General features: G+C 43.0%; 1 protein-coding gene across 4 annotated transcripts in view; it reads right to left on the reverse strand.

The window, feature by feature from the left end:
• Window positions 1-178: 178 nt before the first annotated feature.
• Window positions 179-18,203, reverse strand: part of srgap1a (SLIT-ROBO Rho GTPase activating protein 1a) — a 96,501-nt gene continuing 78,476 nt past the window's right edge. For 2 of the 4 annotated variants that reach the window (XM_049573400.1, XM_049573402.1), the window contains exons 18-22: window positions 17,520-17,599; window positions 12,406-12,586; window positions 10,068-10,205; window positions 4,365-4,737; window positions 179-3,519 (exon numbers count right to left, since the gene is read on the reverse strand). In XM_049573400.1, coding sequence (XP_049429357.1) covers window positions 3,112-3,519; window positions 4,365-4,737; window positions 10,068-10,205; window positions 12,406-12,586; window positions 17,520-17,599 — 1,180 coding nt within the window. In that variant the 3' untranslated portion in view covers window positions 179-3,111. Of the gene's footprint in view, window positions 3,520-4,288; window positions 4,738-10,067; window positions 10,206-12,405; window positions 12,587-17,519; window positions 17,600-18,203 lie in introns of all 4 variants that reach the window. The other 2 variants (XM_049573404.1, XM_049573403.1) reach the window with 2 other exon arrangements.

The following is an 18,203-nucleotide window of genomic DNA, read 5'->3' on the forward strand; positions in this document are numbered from 1 at the left end:
ATTCTGCTTGTGTGTACACATGCGTTTACTCATAATGTAAAGCATGCAGAGTAATACAACCTTAGTACAATTTTGAGGTACTTCGACTATATATAAATAGCTTCTTTATGCTTCAACTCCACCAGTGTCCAGAGGCAAATATTTCATATTTTACTCCATTTATCTGACTTTGCCGCGTCAGATTTTACATACAAAACCTAAAATCATCTTATAACAGTGGTTTCTAACTGGTCCAGCCATGGGGCCCAGATTTCTCCTTAGTCAAGATCCACACAGTTGAATATATTCAGCATCATACTTGTGTGTGGCCGTGTCATCGAGCTAGTTTGCTGTCAAGAAGCAGTCCATTAGTGACTCACTCTACAGCAGGGTGCGGCATGTCAAAATAAAAGCTTTGTGCTGAATAGTCACTGTACTTAAAAGAAAAGGGTGTTTTTTACAAACTTGACACGTTCGTGAGTCACTTGCGGCCAATTGAGAATGGACATGTGACCCACCAGTCAGGAACCACTGTCTTATAAGATATTATTGATAGCAGTAGATTAATTTACTCAACAATATATAATGCTGTGGAATAGACTTTCACTTTCAGAACGTTTTGTTGTTAATACTTTTACTTGTTTTGGAGTATTTTTTACATCGTGGTACACCTACTTTAACCCAAGTAAATGACCTAAATACTTCCCCCCCCACTGATTATAAATAAACTAAAGTTTAAGTGACTTGATATAAAAAGCAGGGCAAAAAAATCCACCTCAGACTCGACAAACTATTTCCTTTATTAGAAAGAAATCCTCAGAGGTATAAGCCCTCAAAGAACTCTACACGTTATGATGTTACATGCCATATGTACAGTTATATACATAAAAGTGCAATGTCACAATGGGTTAGCTGTTTATTTATTATTCATTCTGTCATATAACTGTTTGGAGAATGGCATCGTTACTTATTGATGTGTCTTCTTCCTGCACTGCATTTTCGAAAATAAAATAAAAAATAATACAGCACCGGACATGAAAATCTTAAGTTCCTCTAAAACATTTTCAAAGGCACTTTCACAAGTACATACTACAGATGTACAGAACACCACGGAGTAGCTTAAAGCCTACAGACGGCCTAACGGAGTCCTACTGTTGATGATGTTAACATAGTGACAAAAGCACACTTTTATTTTCTTTTTACAACTGGCTTCATATTGTATCTCTGGATATTTATTCTACATTGTTTGTTCTAAGTCTTTTCTACCCAGAAACACGACAACCATAACAAAAATGATTACAAAAATAATGAAAGTTAGTACGTCAGAAATTAATCATCTTTTTTCGATGATTATACACGCAATATCTGTCAAGTCAAAGATAGTGTAAACCTGCTGTTAGAGAGCACTGCTTATTCATTGCAAACCAAGTCTTCTCTGTGTGTTATTATGCTAGCCAAACATTCCCAGGACATGCACCCAGTTCTGTTATCTAGACAGTACTGAGGTTATTTTGAAACAAAGACATAGGGTGGTCCAGTCACACAGTTAGAGCTCGGGCACATACAGTTTTACAGGGCTATTGCATTTGAAATTATTACTTGATCTGGACAAACACGGGCTGTTCATCACTGATTGTATGAGACTTCCTGCGATTTTAGAGGAGCCATTATCCACAAATGTGGACAATCCACAGAGAGAGCCTCAACATAAGTCAGAGTAAAATACAAAAACACGTTACTGACATTCTCACCTGAACATAAAACAGACTGGAGGGACACAACACAAGCTGCTTTTTTTCCAGAGAAGCACAGGAAAGCAGGGCGAACATATAAGGAGGCTTTCACACTAACAGTCATTAGGTCCATGGCTACCGGCAGCGCTCCCGCAGGGCGCTGCCATGAGTCTATACACATGAGTCAATATGAAGAATGTCTACATCACCTATGGAGGGTCAACATCCATGCTTTGAACTCACACAGTCATGTCTTTGGGTAGATAAAGCCAAGCAAGGCGTAAAAGAAGCTTCCACACCGTATAATAGCATAATGTGTTGTATATACTGTGGGCAGGAGATGATTTTTTTCCCACCCTGCTCCATTTCTATTATACAGATGCATAGGCATAAGTTATTATTAGGCGTATTTTCAGCCCGCATCATGAGTTATTAATGCAGGATTTCAAGAATGCATCAAATTCAAACAAAGTTCATATTAAAGTAGTGGTTTTATCCAATAGTCATATCTCATTCCAGGCATTATGGGAAATGTGTTCTGATAAATTTGAGTGAATCCAGCACGGAGGTGATCTTTGTACATTTCTGAGACACAACAGATGCTATGCCTTGCCAAAGAAAGTTGCAGAGTTTACACGCTAGTGAAGAAAGCACACAGCTATCAGTACTACTATCTATCAACAAAGTACCGTTAGTTGTTAAAGGGCTCTTCAGGCCCGTCATCAGTCCAACCTTCAAACCGTTTCTGTCCAGGTAGTCAAAGCACCTTTAGAATATTTAACATGTGAAATCAGTTACATCTCAAAGTCAATAAGGCCTTTTAACCAGTCACCTTCAATGGCCCTCCTAAGTAAAAGCAAGAAGTACATCATCTAGTTCTACGTGTGAGAACGCCGCTGTGGTCACTACGGGTCCCATCAAGCTCCGTTTCGGGTTCAGTGGTAAACAGAGGAGCTACATGCAGCCTGTTTTGTTCAATGTTACACAGTTCATGGATGTCTGTAAACTAAACTAAACTAGTGTTCATTTTTCTAAAACCTTGAAGGAAGCCTTTGTGATTTGTTGTTTAAATTTCTTAAAAAAAAAAAAAAAGACATTTGTTAGATAACATTAACCTAAGGATATTAACACATCTGTGCACATATTGAGACAGAGGATTTGTCCGACTGACATCTGTCACCACTGCTACACGAGTCTCTCAGATCCTGTCAGAGTCCTCTTTATGATCTTGCTTCAAAGCTCCACGAGGAAACATCTCTTCCTGTGCAGGTCCATGTATTTTACACGCTCTTAGATATTATATGTTGTATGTCTATGAAGACCAGACACTGGTAGCATCTTGTAGTCCCCTGGTGGATTGAGAGTGACTGTTTTCCATCTCTGGCTCCTGTCCCAGAGGTTACATGGTGCAGGACTTGTCCAGAGGGTCCTGAGCAGCTGTAGCCGGAGGCTGTGAGGCCTGGCTGGACTTCGGCAGGACCATGGGCTTAGGCCTCAAGGCCGGGGGTTTGAGTTGCACCCCCATGCGAGGCGCTACCAGAGGCTTGAAGGTGCTCATAGTGTCGCTGGAGGAGCTGGTGCTGCGGCGGATGGGTGGCTCTGTGTTGGCGGTGGACCTCAGCATGACGCCGTGAATGGGACTGAGGGACTCGCTGGAGCTGGCCGGCGTGGGACCTCCGCCACTGCCGCCGGAGGTCTGCCGCTGCTCCAGGGTGTCCAGCACCACGTCAGGGGCGTGCTTGGCTGAGCTCTGCCGCTCCAGCTCACGCAGCTCGTTCAGAGCGGTGTTCATAGTTTCTTCTATGTCCTGCGGGAGACAGAGAGAGTTAGTGTAAGAGAGGAGCGGGGGATATGGGAAGATGATTATAACTCTGGCGAGCAAGATGAGCGACAGGCAGAAAGTTAAAAATGAAAGAAAATGAAAAGCAAACTTAGAGGAGGGAAATCAAGAGTGACAAAGAAATAAGTGGTGATATGAACAGCAAAGACTTGAGAGATGGAGAAGGTAGAATACGGTATGGTAGGAAACATAAAAAGCGATGTTAGCAGAGGACGACAGTGACAGTTTTTCAAGAAAACACCAAGCATGCATTAAACATGCAGAGAGTTTGAGAGTATTACTTGGCACCGGCGCCTCTCTCTCTGCATGCTAATGACTTTAGGTAGCGAAGGAGATGCAGAGATGACAAGATATGTTCGTCTGAGCATGCTCCCAGTAGGCAGACAGACAGCTCAGCACAGTTTCAACCACTCTCTATGACCCCTGCTTTATCAGCTCTATGCAAACGTTATTCATTGTTTTAAGTGCATGGCAACAAATTAGAGCCTCCTATCAGCAGTGATGCAAAAATACACGTCTATTGAACACAAATTATGACCAGTGAAGCATTTATATATTTAGTAAAAGTTTTTATATTTAGTTTTATGTATGCTCGAGCAAGACTACACTCAATATACCGTGATGAGTCCCAGTGTCGAGCTATGCTCCCTGCTGTCTGCCTGTGAAGCTAGTCTTTTGCGTGTATTTAGCACACAAACACAGTTGCAGCCAGAGGAAGCAGAAGACAGGGACTGACTATGTTTTTACAGGGCGGGGCAGGGCTTTGATGGTGGAGGGAGCTGCGGTCGGGTCGCCGCTCGTCCCGCGCTGACCTGTGCGATGGTCTCCGGATCCAGGGGCTTGCCGCCATGGTGGTGGTGGGCGTCGGTGAAGCCCGTGTACTGGCCCGAAGAGGTGGAGCGTCGGATCGGGGGGCTCTCCATCTTCTTCAGCGACTCGTGGCGGCTGATGTTGGTCAGGCTGCCGTGGCCGGTGCGGCGCCGACGTTCGGGGCTGTCCATGGGCATATGGTTGCGGCTCCGCAGCATGTCCCGTGGGCTGAAGTGGCCCAGAACAGGGGAGCCCATCTCTGGGGTGCCTCCGTGTCCTCCGTGACCGTGCTGAGAGGGATGCACCATGCAGTGGACATCAGTAGGGCGGGCAGGGGGCCGCCGAGATGGTGGCTCTGATCTTTTCTTGTGCCTGCTGGGAGAGAGGAGTGGGATGGACAGCAAACAACAAAGCAGATTATTTATTTATCACGTTACAGCATTCATCTTTTTGGATTGACAGCTCTGTCTTTAATAATTTAAACCTTAAATTATTGATTTTTGTAAGGGCTTCATTTAGGTCTCACTCTGAAAACACAGTCATCCTCCAGACATGAAAATCCTCCAAACTAGACAAACAACATTTTCTATATTACAACTTGTGGGCATGCTCCATCATCAAACATTTGCCACTGTGGGAAAAAAAACAATCATCAGTGCAAGATAGAGATGCGCCAACTGATCTGTTGTTGACCATTATCAGCCAATTTCAGCTGATCGGCCATGACTGGTGACGGGCAGGTTAGCCTCAGATACAACTGATTCTAAGCTAATCAAATTTACATACATGCACCTCACGATGGCTCAAGTCAGTAACTGACTTTTGTCACAGTCGCTGCCCCCTGTTCTCATAACCAGGTCATTAAATACTGACGCTTTGCCACGCCCCCTTATTAGAGACTTCTCAGAACCTGTAAGTGACTTTATTTCTAAAAAGCAACTAGCCACAAATTTAGGGATTCCTTAAACAATCAGGGAAAAAGTTGTAATTCAATCCCATGCATGCTGCAACCACAGAGACCTGCTCTTCTGCCAGAAGCATGGGGTCTCTTTTCCTTTCTCTCTCCTGCTGAGCCGTGCACAGGGTGGGGCAGGCAGGAGGAGAGTACACACCTTTACATTCTTAGGAACAGACACTGATTCATAAATAGTTTTGTACCACAGACACAATAACATGTTGACTCTCTATAAGATTATTTTCGCAGATTCTTCTGTGATACGTAAATAATTAATTTGAGCATGTATAGATGCATTGCAACTGTTCTCTTTTGGGAAAGTAGAGCATTTTGGATAAAGTGGGATGTACTGCAATTAATTTATAACTGGGTTTTATTTGTACAAATAAGATCTGTCCAGTAACTAGGTGTACTTTTTATTTTGAGTTTAATTAAGAGAAGATCCTGTAACCTGCTGCAGTTTGGGAGAAAATGTATACGTTTTTTAATAGTCAGTGTTTTATTTTGAGTATATAATTGAGTTTTCATTAAAGAAAAGTTACAAAAACATTTGAGTATGCTGTCAGTTATAGTGTGTAGGAAGAAAGAAAATCAGAACCAGCAGGTCAGACTTTTAAGAAATTGGAATCAGCCATGAAAATCACAGTCGGTGCATCTCTAGTGTAAAAGAAATCCTCACAACTCTCATTTGTAGAGCAGGAGGAGTGAACCTGGCTACCATCCAGAGGAGGGAGCTCTGTTGTTTGTCAGAGCACCAAAACAGGCTCCCTGGGAGAAACTACAGCTGCCTCAGTAGTACGGCTGTCCTCCATCTGAACCTGGACCAGCACAGCACCATGCACGCCTAATACGACTCATACAGCTGGGGAGACGGAGCTGCACATGAACGCATGTGCCTGATCATATGCACACTCCTTCATACTCACACAGACGCATGTTTGCTGAGTTATGCATGATGTTTCTCCACAGTAACATCTCCTCTCTTCAAGTGCTCCTATTGCTCCATAAAAGGCCAATAGAGCAGCACATCCTGCTCCGTGTGTCTCTAATAGGCTCTGCTCTGCATATTTATGACTACCAGCGCTACAGTAGCTACAGAAGCCAGAGTCAAGAGCTGTAATGTTTAATCAAAGCAGCTATCATCACTTTCAGTCTTGCAGCTAGATGACTGAAAATAATATTTGAGCATGACTGCTGGCAAAGCACTGGAATTTAATCTAGAGAATTTAATATTATAGTTACCTGATATTTATTACATGTCGTCTCATTTTAGGAAAAAACAAAGAAACTAATAATATAATTTCATTATCATTCAGCCACTGTTTTTAGTTGGTGTAACATTTTCTGACACAGCGACAACTTGAAATATGAAATCAATAACATCTGAGAGCTGATGCGTGCCAGATCAACCATTTTAATTCTGCATTATTGGTTCTTTGTGATGATGAACGAGCAGTGAATTACTCATCCTTTAATCACTTCTGCGGGGCAAATGGTTTCATTTGAGAATTTACATCTGCCAAATGAACGCTGTCTCAGCCATTATCGTTAAGATTTACAGGCGGCTTCATCACTGCGCTAAACAAAAAGCAATAACAAGTGCGGATATGAAGGACCGTTAGGGTCTCAGAATGTAATTGCAGCTCTCCGCGCAAAGCCACTGTGCTGCGGTGCATCTCCCCGATCGCATCATTTCATCACAGAAAACTACTCATCTTCATGAATTGGGAAGACTCAATCTGAACTGCTATGTGCGCTTATGTAAACCCTGCCCACACACTGCGAAACACTCAGTGTGAACAAAATGTCTTGATGCAAAATTATGAATTAATATACTAAAAAAACAACAACAAAAAGAAAAAACAAAACTTGGCAGCACTAAAAGCTGCTGCTGATGGTTCAGATATTGAAAATAAAGTGTCACTGGTGAGGGCTTGTGTGCCTGGTGAGCAAAAAAAAAAATTCTGACTGCAGTGAGAAATGTGGATTAGTAAACAACCGCAGGAGCCTCTGACAACCTGCAGGGGGAGCAGTCTACATTCATAACACCAGTGCCCTGCTGGGACAGAGTCCACAACAACACTGCAACTTACTCTGTAACCTGTCACCACACTGACAGCTCACCCTCTCTCAACATGGCTGATAATAATGTAAATCACATGATGTTCCAGGAGTTCCTCTCCCTCTGAACACACAACGGACCAACTGTTATACTTTACATGATCCTATAAATGTGCATCCTCTCTCCTGACAGACGCACCAACTTAACTGTGTTGTTTACCGACGCTTGCTGTGATCATGATGCCAGACTCGACTCGAGGTCCCGTCTGGTGAGAGTGTTGTTGATTGAGAACACCAGGAGAGGAAAATACCTAAATAAAGCTCAGGATATAAATGATTCAACACATATGAGGATTGTCTGAATGGAGGAGCAGCAAAGTGAGTGGGGGTAGACAGGAGATGAGGAGAGAAGTGGGAGTCACCTGGGAGGCTGGTGACAGGTAAAGAGTGTTATAGAGGAGCTTCATTAAGGATGAGGTGATTCATTCAGATATATTTTCCATCCACATACAAATACCTGCAGTGGTGTAAATATTGCCTCCAGTGTGAATCATCAACATTTCAACAGTGAAGTGAGTGTGGCTCTGAATAAAATAGCATTTGTTCATGTGTTTGGCAAGAGCGAGTAACAGGCACTTCAAGGTCGCTTGCTCCACCACCAGAAATGTAGCAGTAAAAGAGAGGAGCAGGAGACTAAAAATTCTGGCTCGCGGCCAGCAGATGCTGCCAAAAAGTCTGAGGTGTGACTGGATATGTGTGTGTGTGTGTGTCCTCTGTGTGTGTGCCATCCCTCCCTGCGCATGTGTTTATACAGTATGTTTCAGGGTGACCAGCTGATACCAGCCGGTATTTAATACTCAGGCTATATCATATCATAATAAAAGAGAGAGGGAGAAATCGATTCCTCCGGTGGCAATTAGGCTGAGAGGGGTGAGCTGAGGATACAGAATGACAGGAAGAAGCACCATATGTAACACTGCAGGTCTCTCCTGATTCATTCAGTCTTGCTCGTAGAACAGGCAAATCAGATTCATGCTGTTAAACTGCTCTCAAAGCGAGCTCTCTGCCAGATGGGAAATGTTAAACTATCGTAGTGGAGGCTTAAAATTATTGTATTTCGAGGGAAATGAATGAGTCATAACCATTAGAACAAATACGTGTGAATGTGTAATTTTATTAAACACATGTTTAGATGACTTTTTGACACAACTACAAATCTAACCACATCAGTTTGGCTTGTTTGTTTTTTAATGTAAGCTGATGTAGCCACAGTGCATGGAAGGAGGTGTTAGGGCTGGGCGATATAATGACTATGTACCATATATTGATATATTTTCAAGCAAAATATAGATTCAGACACTGTTTATATTGATATAAGGACAAGTTGTGTTACGTAACGCTCTCCAGTGAGCATCTCTCCTCTCTCCCACTCTCCGCACAGCTCCACCCCACTCATTCACTCACAGTTTCTCCATCAACACTCAAGAGAGACAGAGAGTTGCTCCTCTGTTTAATCTGTTTGTTAATTAGTCTACAGCGCGACATTGGTCTATATGTTGGGCGTGCTACGCTCAATCAGTCTATGAGATGAAATTACCACAGCACATGTGCAATCCAGCGCTGCGCTGCTAGTTTGTGTGTGACATGGATCATAGCGCATCACTGTCCTTGGTAGTTGTAGTCTATTGTGTAACCTTGAGCCATCGCCTAGATGCAGGCGACAGATGTGTTTCAAAATACAGCAACAAAAAGGTACTTCATATACAAGACGTATGTAACGCATACAAAGTGTCTCTTGCTCCTTCCCTCCCTCGGCCTCTCTGTTGATGCTGTGTGCATAAATAAGATTAATAGCCTAAATGAATAAAAAGATCTAAATAATTTTCCATCACTAGATTAATTTGAAAGGAAGGGAAGGGGGTCACATGAAAAGAGAAGCATAAACACAGATTTGGGACCTGTATTTTGTCATCCTGATCATGTTGAGAAATTAAGTAAAGTAAGTAAGACAGCGCAGACTAAAACCAGCTAATAATTGTAAGTGTCACAAAATGTGAATGCATCGCAAATTATGGCACATTTGGCATCGATCATACATCGATCATATGGGCAAAATTATCTTACAAATACGATAATTATCATACATCTGGCAGCGCTGGCTGTCACTGAAGAAAAAGGTTGAAAACATGGATTATTTTCAGCAACACACAATAGGCCAAGTTCCAGCCTCTGTATAAAAAACAAAACAATAAGTCTGTTTATATTTCAAGTGTCTGGAGATTGTGTGTGCATGCTGGCATTTACACCCAAAGCTATTTAAGCATCTTAGATGACGCAACACTGAAGTTGTTCCAGACACACTGCTGGACTGTCAGTTGTTATTGGATTGGCCGTCTCTCATTAGATAAAGCCGATGTGAGATCCAACATGTGTTGTGGTCATATACTGGTCACTATGTTATCTGGAGGAATAGCACTAATTAATACAGTGGGATGTTTGATTAACATTTTTAAAATGTCCTAAATACCCATCTTACTATAAACAGTTATTCTAAAATACTGCAGGAACATTTATGAACTTTGGTAAAAATCATTGCTGTTTCTTTTCCAGTATTGTGACATCTGAATAGAAATTCTTCATGAGACATTATAGTCCAGCAGTGCAGCCATACAGCTGTGTGGAAACCAACCTGGTGATATAGGCCTCAGAGATCCTGGTGTCAGAGGGCGAGCTGATGTCTTTTCCCGAGCATTTATCCTCTCCTGCGTGGCCGCTGCTGGCCTCGCTGTCAGCCTTCTGACTCAGAGTGTCTGAGAAGTTGTCATCTCTGGGACACAGAGACGGGGTGACATTGAGACATGGAAAGAGCAAGAGGAAGTGACAGAGAAACCGACAGACAAGAAAAAAAAAAAAGAGGAGAAATCAGCAAATCAGTCGATCTTTCATATTTGCTCCGTTTTTTGATGACAGTATTTGATATCAGTTTCCTGTGAGTCAGCATGTCTCCCTCCCCCCTCCCCCCTCCCCCCGCCAAGGTCCAAAGAGTCAGATGAGTCATATTTCTCAGCCTCTCTGTATTCTGGTGATGTATTATGGTGGTGACACGCACACACAAACCAGCTGTATGGGTTTCAGTGAGGTGTGTGACTGGATACTGCGTACAGTTGGTGCCTGTCAGGCGGCAGTAATCAGAGCTACTGAGCTGCGTGGCTGTCTCTGATGATGTGTATTATCCGATATAAAGCACAGTCACTTATTTAGTGCGTCCACATGAATGCACACAGACAGAGGCGGAGCAAGGATGAGCACTTCTCCACAGCAGAGGTGGCGGTAAACAAAATTTACAGACAGACACAAGAAAGTTTGAACACCCTGACAGTCAAGTCTTGAGACAGACATCCTGTGCTGAAGTGGACTCTCAGACGCCTCTCTGCATGTTTTATTCTGGGCTCTTTTATGGGACAAGTGAAGATCACAACCCTGTGCGCTCTTACACTCCTCAGCCGGCTCTGTTTAAGTAGGGAGCAGGATGTTACTACGCTCGGGGACAACCCGTACAGCTGTAAATTCCCCTGCTCTTTCATTAACTAAGAGGACACCCCATCAGCAGTGCCCCTCCTGGTGAATTATTGATGGAGGCGCACTGACGGGACAGCAGCAGGGGAAAGAACAGGGGATGAGGAAAGAGGGGGAGGTATTCTAAATGGCCATTTTGGCGGCCAGCTACTAAGTGATTGGAGTGATTCTTTTCCCGTCCTAATGAGACAGTGAATCCAGTCCATCAGGCACCAACAGTCGCCATGGCAGAGCGTATGCTTGTTAGTGCTGAGAATGGGAGTGACACAACGGCTGGTTGAAAACCCTGGATATTGGGAATGCTCCATGGGGCAAGGATAACAGCAGCGTTAAGGGCAAACAAGGCTGAAGGTCCTCTACACACGACCCTACAGTCTACTGATGGTCCACAGCCTCTTACAGAGTAAAGTCAACAAGCACAAGTGTTGTGTAACCAACAGGGATATCATCAGGTAGAGCCGGTGGAGCGTTCCTTAAACCGAAACTCCAAGGCTCTGAGTGAAGCTGACAGTAGTTTAGGTGTAGAAAGAAACATCTCCATGGTGTAACACCTGTGGGAATTATTAAAACTATGCGGTAACAAGATTAAGAATGTTTAGTCATGCTTGTAGCTATGTGAGGCCAGTCTGGAGCACAGTGGTGCTTTGACCTGAATGCTAATGTCAGCATGCTAAGATGATCACAGTGCTAATGCCAGCTAGCTGATGTTTAGCAGGTATGTTTACCATGTTCACTGTTTTAGTTTAGCATCTTAGCATGCTAATGTGCTAATTAGCGCTACACCAGTTGAGGCTGATGAAAATATCAGATTTGGTCATAGTGTGGGACAAAATTTTGACCAGATGTTGATGCTAGATTAGAAGACATGGGATCACTGAAGTTCTTTCAGTTTATCCTGCCGAGATCTTGCACTTCAGTACAACATTTCATGTCAATCCATCCATTATTTGTCAAGAGATCTCACTGAAAGAGTGCCAGTAAGTAGGGTTAATCCTCTGGGGACCATGAATATACAAGATTTCATGGGAATTTACTCAGTAACTGCTGACATATTTTAGTCTAGACCAAATTAGTGAACCAATCAACAGACAGACATTACTATCAGTGCCAAGTCTTGCTTTAAAGATTCTGTTTACAACATTCAGAGCATTAATATCGCAGCAAATCACTGTTTGCTATGTAAAGATATAGTAGAGTAAAGGTGTCCTGAGCAGACAAGACCACATCATTAGAGGTGATCTGACTGGTTTAAAACAAGATAGCAAAACTGCATAACAATGTAACTTTATCACACATATAAAACTTGTAATGTGTTTTCTTTAATTCCTATATCAGTATAAATTCATCTGCTATCGTTCAGACATAAATTCTCTCCTAAGCTTGGCACTGACTGGATACATTTATGCTGTACTTGGCCAGATCTAAAATTATGCTCAATGATGAACACTTACATGTCTTGGACCACAATATACTGGTGTGGCACCAGGCCATCGATGCCGTTGTGCCGTCCCTCCCACCAGTCTTCTGACGCCCGCTGATACAGCAGCAGGGAGGCACCCTTCTTGAAGGACAACTCTCGGGAAGAGCGCCCAACGTAGTCAAACTTGGCAATGGCTTCAATGGGCTCGCCCTCTGTCATCAGAGAGAGGATTAGACGGGTCAGGTATGTCAGACTGGGAAAAGGCATCAAATAGAGACAGCTCTTATCGCGTGTGCGGACATTTTCAATGATTGATACAAGTGGTGCGGTTCTATGAAATAAAAATCTTCATCCGGATAGACAACACATGCACTTAAATGCATGTTGACTGTGATGCAGGAGAGTCTAATAGTGGCATGTTTGTGCACAAGGATGCTCATGTGTGACAGTTTGTGCACATGGAGTTCAAGTGTGCTAAGCCAGTTGGTTATTTTAGTTGTAGTCAATAGTAACCCGGCACTACAACACCAGGCCGGGGCAACAACAGGCCCTGAGGAGCTTTAGCAGGATATTTATAGACGCTGGTGAGAGGAGATCTATATGACTCAGGGGCATGTCACTCACTGTATGGATCTTTAGACTGGGTTGATACCTACTCAATAACTGCACAAGTAGAGCTCTGGATCGGTGACTTGGGAAATAAACATGAGAAAGACCAGTAAATTACAGACAGTAATAACCAGTGGAAGATAGTGCAGTTACTACTGTATTATAATACAACTAATTAGTACTGATTGTGTTACTTATTCAAATCAGTGAACATCAGTCTTATATCGATGTTTATCTGGAAGAAAACATTTGTGTTTTCAACGACCGCTACAGTCATCTCTCCTATTCAAAAAGGTACCGTCTCCGAGCCAATATGTACGCACTACAGCAACACAGGTCTAAAAATAGCTTCTTTATTCCTCCCTCACTCTTACCTCTGCCCTCCTCCCATCTCACTTCAAGTCAGACAGACCCCCTGGACAGACGTAGCCTCACCCTCACACAGGCTCTCTGCATACACTGGGAACAAAGTAAATGGCTAAAGCTTGTATCGGCTATGAAAAGCCATCATGGTATATCTTTCACAGGAGCTTGAAAGTAGTTCCCAGATGAGCAGAGAGGCCACGTGAGGGAGGAAATACAGGAGAGGTTTCTTCATTTCTCTCAGTGTCCTATTCCACCTCACCTACTTCTATTATACTTTTTTTCCCCAACCTTTAACTTGCCACCTTCCTTGCTTCACTTGGTTGTCAGGACTGACGGGGTGGATGTGACGTGGCTCAAATAAAATGTGACAAGAAGGAATTTACTGTCTGAATTAATTGGGCTGCACTGCAGCGGATAAGGACGTTAATAAAGTTGACAAGGCCCTTATCGGTGCAGGGGATTTCTCTCCCTCTCTATTTTCTCCATCTCTTTCTCTCACTTCAACCTGTCCATCCATCTATCCGCCCATCCTCCTCTGCTCTGCAAATGTTTATCCAAGGCACACACACACACACACACACACACACACAGACCAGCACTGCAGTGACGTGGCCACTGCTGAAAGCATAAACTCAAACCTCGGTGTGGTAAAGGATCCCCTCTGTCATGTTGTGCAATTATAACTGAGAATCGCTTCAGACCCAACCACCCGAGGTTACACACACGCACGCACGCACGCACGCACGCACGCACGCACGCACGCACGCACGCACACACACACACACACACACACACACACACACACACACACACACTCACACTGCGACTGGAGTTAAAGAAATGTTGAACCATGAGAGCTGGAGGCCTGTGGTGTAAGAGATACGAACTGTCAGATGTCTTACACAAGCCAGTGGAGCGAAGTCAGGGTGGATGTTGCTCTACATTCATGTTCATACATAGAAATTGGGGAGCAGAAGTCTGGTGTAAGATACGGTTAGGATCAATATAATAGGAGAAGATAAAAAAAAAAACACTTCTTTTCTTCCTTTTTCTCTCCAAACTTTCCTCTGAAGAATAACATTAATCTCAGGTGCTTGCTGCTACAAACAGAGCAGGAGACTTCATGCTGGACTTGAAAAGACAAAAGTGGGTTAGATGCAGCTATTTATGGGGAAAATAGATGACCCTCTATGTAGAGTAAAATACACTACCCTTTACAATACACAGTACGCCGGGGGCACTTCACAACAAGGCCATCCTGCTTCACTCCTGCAAAGTGATATATAATCAATTAACCAGTTAGTTCACCTTTGACCTTGTGGCAGATTTACCAGCAGATAGAACATCGATGTATCGATGGCGTGCGAGAAGTGCCACTCTAAAATCAGACAATTAATCTCCAGGCACGACAGCCACGGTCCACGAGACTGTCATGTGTGTCGGCCTGGAGCAGAAACATGCTGAGAGGCAACGGCAACACACTGATGTTTAGCAGGTACAGCTGAGGCTGATGGGAATGTCATTAGTTTTTCAGGTATCAACTAAAATATGGGTAAAGTTTTAACTAGATGATGGCGCTATATGAAAAGGAAAGGGATCACCAAAGTTGTTAAAGTTCATCCTGAGGGGGCCATGAATGTGTATGCCAAATTTCACAGGTTAAATAAAAACTCTGACCTGCTGGTGGCGCTAGAATAAAAGGGAGGAGATCAGCAAAGTCTGGAGGCTTCATCCTCTGGGGACCATCAATGTCTGTACAAACTGTTTATTTATTTTTTGGTTATTTGGATGTTTAGCTCTGTGACCATGATGTCAGGGCTCAAAACACTGTTTCTGTGTATAGACACTGATGGGTGTAACTTTTAAAATCACACACACCATTTTTTGTATTTTTTTTTTTTTTTAACTGCACCAATATACATTTTTTTCTTGGCACTTCCGCCATGAACAGATCTGACCAAAACAAAACCAACATCGACCACTTTAATTGGTAGTGATGTGCTGTACACAACATATTTTGACTTTTTAATTTAGTTTGGAGTGAGATAGTAAAATTACTGCAGATTTTACATGGTCATAGTTAGAATTATCTTGAACATGACACTTTTGAAAATTTCAGCCAACTTCTGAAGGAAAAGATTTTATAAGGGTTTAAACATGAAGACATTGTCAATGTGTTAATATGGAAAAGGAGCTAATTTTCAATTTAATTTTCTCCAAAACTGAAGGAAATGTTAATTTATTTCCGAGTTTAAAAACGAGGACATATTCAGTGTGTTACAAACCTATTATGGAAACTGTTACATCAAATTAGGACTTCTTTGCTGATGGTTTCATTTGCTGTGGTAATACATGAGAAGCAGAAACTGGGGCAAAGCTTTATAGAACACCTAACATGAGACTATATTTGTCTTACAAATAAACATCCACATTGTCGTCTTCCAAGCTAAATGAAGTAGCAATCACTTAGCTTTCCCTTTCTGTGTGCTCTGTGTAAATCTTGCCAGTCCACGTCATCTATCTGAGCTAATGAGCTCTAACACGCTCCGCAGGGGGGCTGTGGGGACGACATTTCCGGACAGCTACTCAGACTGTGTGGAATGACTTTTTCTCTTCTCTCTGTCTCGTGTTCACTTACTTGGAGGGCAAAGAAGGCAAACGCATTTTGAGCTTTGACAAGAGTAAACATAAACTATTTCCAGTCTGCAGAATAAAGTGCTGGTAACCAAACAGGAAAAGAGGTTTGCTTTTGTGTCTGAAATCCAAATGAGGTCATGGGGATTTAAAAATAACTGATGACAATAACTTGACCACAGTTCAAGACTCCGCAAGGAGGGACTCGAGTCAGTGAGGACATCCTCCCAGTCCGCTCAGAGAGAAGCTTTAGGAACAAAACCATGGTAGCAAGGGATTTCTGGAGAACATAATCTTCCATTTATTACTCAAAGAGTTGATAGCTGCCATCTGTGTTCTACAGTGGGAATCCTCACAGATAGAAGTTTCCCTGTATAATCAGATGTCCTTTTTATTTATAAAGGACATCCAGATGATGACTGGAGTTGTTCACAGCTGATGTAATGTGGTGAGATCTACCACATTGCCTTGCTCTTTCTATGGAGACTGATGACGAAAGGTGACAGGGAGCCCCTAAAAATCATCTCTGGGTGTGAAAAGGAGACAGGATTGGGGCAGTTGTCACCATGGAAACAGGTTTAGGGAAGTCTGTTACTAAGGTAAGATGTGAAGCCTTCTTGGCTCACACTGTCTACATCTGGTCAGCTCTCCGTCACAGATATTTATCACTTTTTAATGAGCTGCAAGTTTTATTGTCTTTTCCTGCTTTTTTTCGCTGGATGTTAACAGCGACGTCTGACCCCAGCTGATATTTTGGTTTCGGCTAACTCGCTCACTATTTGATTTGGACCGGACCAACTGGTATTCATTTCACTCAAACAAAGAACCTCATGTATGATCACACAAATCTACAGTATCCCACCATGTCTGAGAGAGGTCTATTGTATCCTCCAGTGTCTACACGAGACTGGTGTTATTTCTATTTCTCCATATTTCTCTTGGACACATGGAAATGTGGTAAAATGTAGAGAAAACCCAGACCCTATAATATTTGGAAAGCTATTAAAACCTGACACTTCTGACGCACCCTCATACATTTGCTATTCTTTTATAAATACCTGAAAAAAATGAGGAAATTGAAAATTTAAACCCAAGACTGTGACCCTTAGAGAACAGGATTTCTCTCCCAAAGGGTTCCCGTTGGTGTGGACCACCCTGGAATTTGTAAAAGGGGGATGTGGAAGTGTCCCGAGGACCCAAAGGAGAAGCAAAATCATTAGAATATGAATGGCTGTCCATCAATGCGAGCCCAGTTTCCTGGCCCTTCAAGGTTACTGCATTTAACAGGCTGAAAGGCAGGATTAGCTGCAGTGAGACCCAGAGAGCTGGACTCAAACCTCAAAGTACCATGAGCACAAGGGAAAGTTTCAACATGGACAGAGCATATGGATGCTGTGGATGTAATGAATTAAAACTCAATGAATGATACAGTCTTGTGGAAAACATGGCGCAAAACAGACAAATGCACACATATAATTGAGGTATGCACATTATTATGGACTACAAGCTTACATACATGTTTGTATAGTTACTTACCGTCCTCGCTGGTGTGTGTTTCTGTCCCTCCCTCATTTTCTACTTCCTCCAGGGCTCCATGCTCACTGTAGGGGCTCTCACTGTGGGGGACAATGACAGACTGTATGAAAATATGGACGCAGCCATCGTCACGACACACAATGGTTTGTGAACACACACTCTGAAGCCTCGAGTTTTGGCCGTCGCCCTCTCATCCAACCGATATCTGGTCAAGACGGTGGGGCTGTGGAGGAGAGAGGGGTGGAAGTGACTCATCAACTGTAGCTGAAAACAGCATGTCACTCGTAACTCATGCATAACTTTAAGCCCTAATAAATTAAAAATGGTGAGTAAAGACCCCCCATTCAGTTGTCATGTATGTAAAGAGACCAAAACTGTTTTTTTTGTACCAGTGACCGGCTGTAAACATGTTTATTTCTGCTGAACAGTTGGGCATGTAAGCATGGCAGTCTATAAGGATTGACTCGCTTTTGGAGCCAGCCTCAAGTGGCCATTCAAAGAACTGCAGTTTTTTGCACTTTTGCATGGGCTTCATTTTTCCGCCCCAGAGGTTGCCAATTGGGGACAACATCTTAACTCTCAGGGTCACAGCTGAGGCAGGGTCAGGGGTTAAGGGACAGTCAGGGAAAGCCTATTTTTTCCTTCACTTCTTTTTCTCTGGGAAAATGAAATTTGTTTGAAGTC

Source organism: Epinephelus fuscoguttatus, linkage group LG4 (assembly GCF_011397635.1).
Source record: "Epinephelus fuscoguttatus linkage group LG4, E.fuscoguttatus.final_Chr_v1".
Lineage (NCBI taxonomy): Eukaryota > Metazoa > Chordata > Actinopteri > Perciformes > Serranidae > Epinephelus > Epinephelus fuscoguttatus.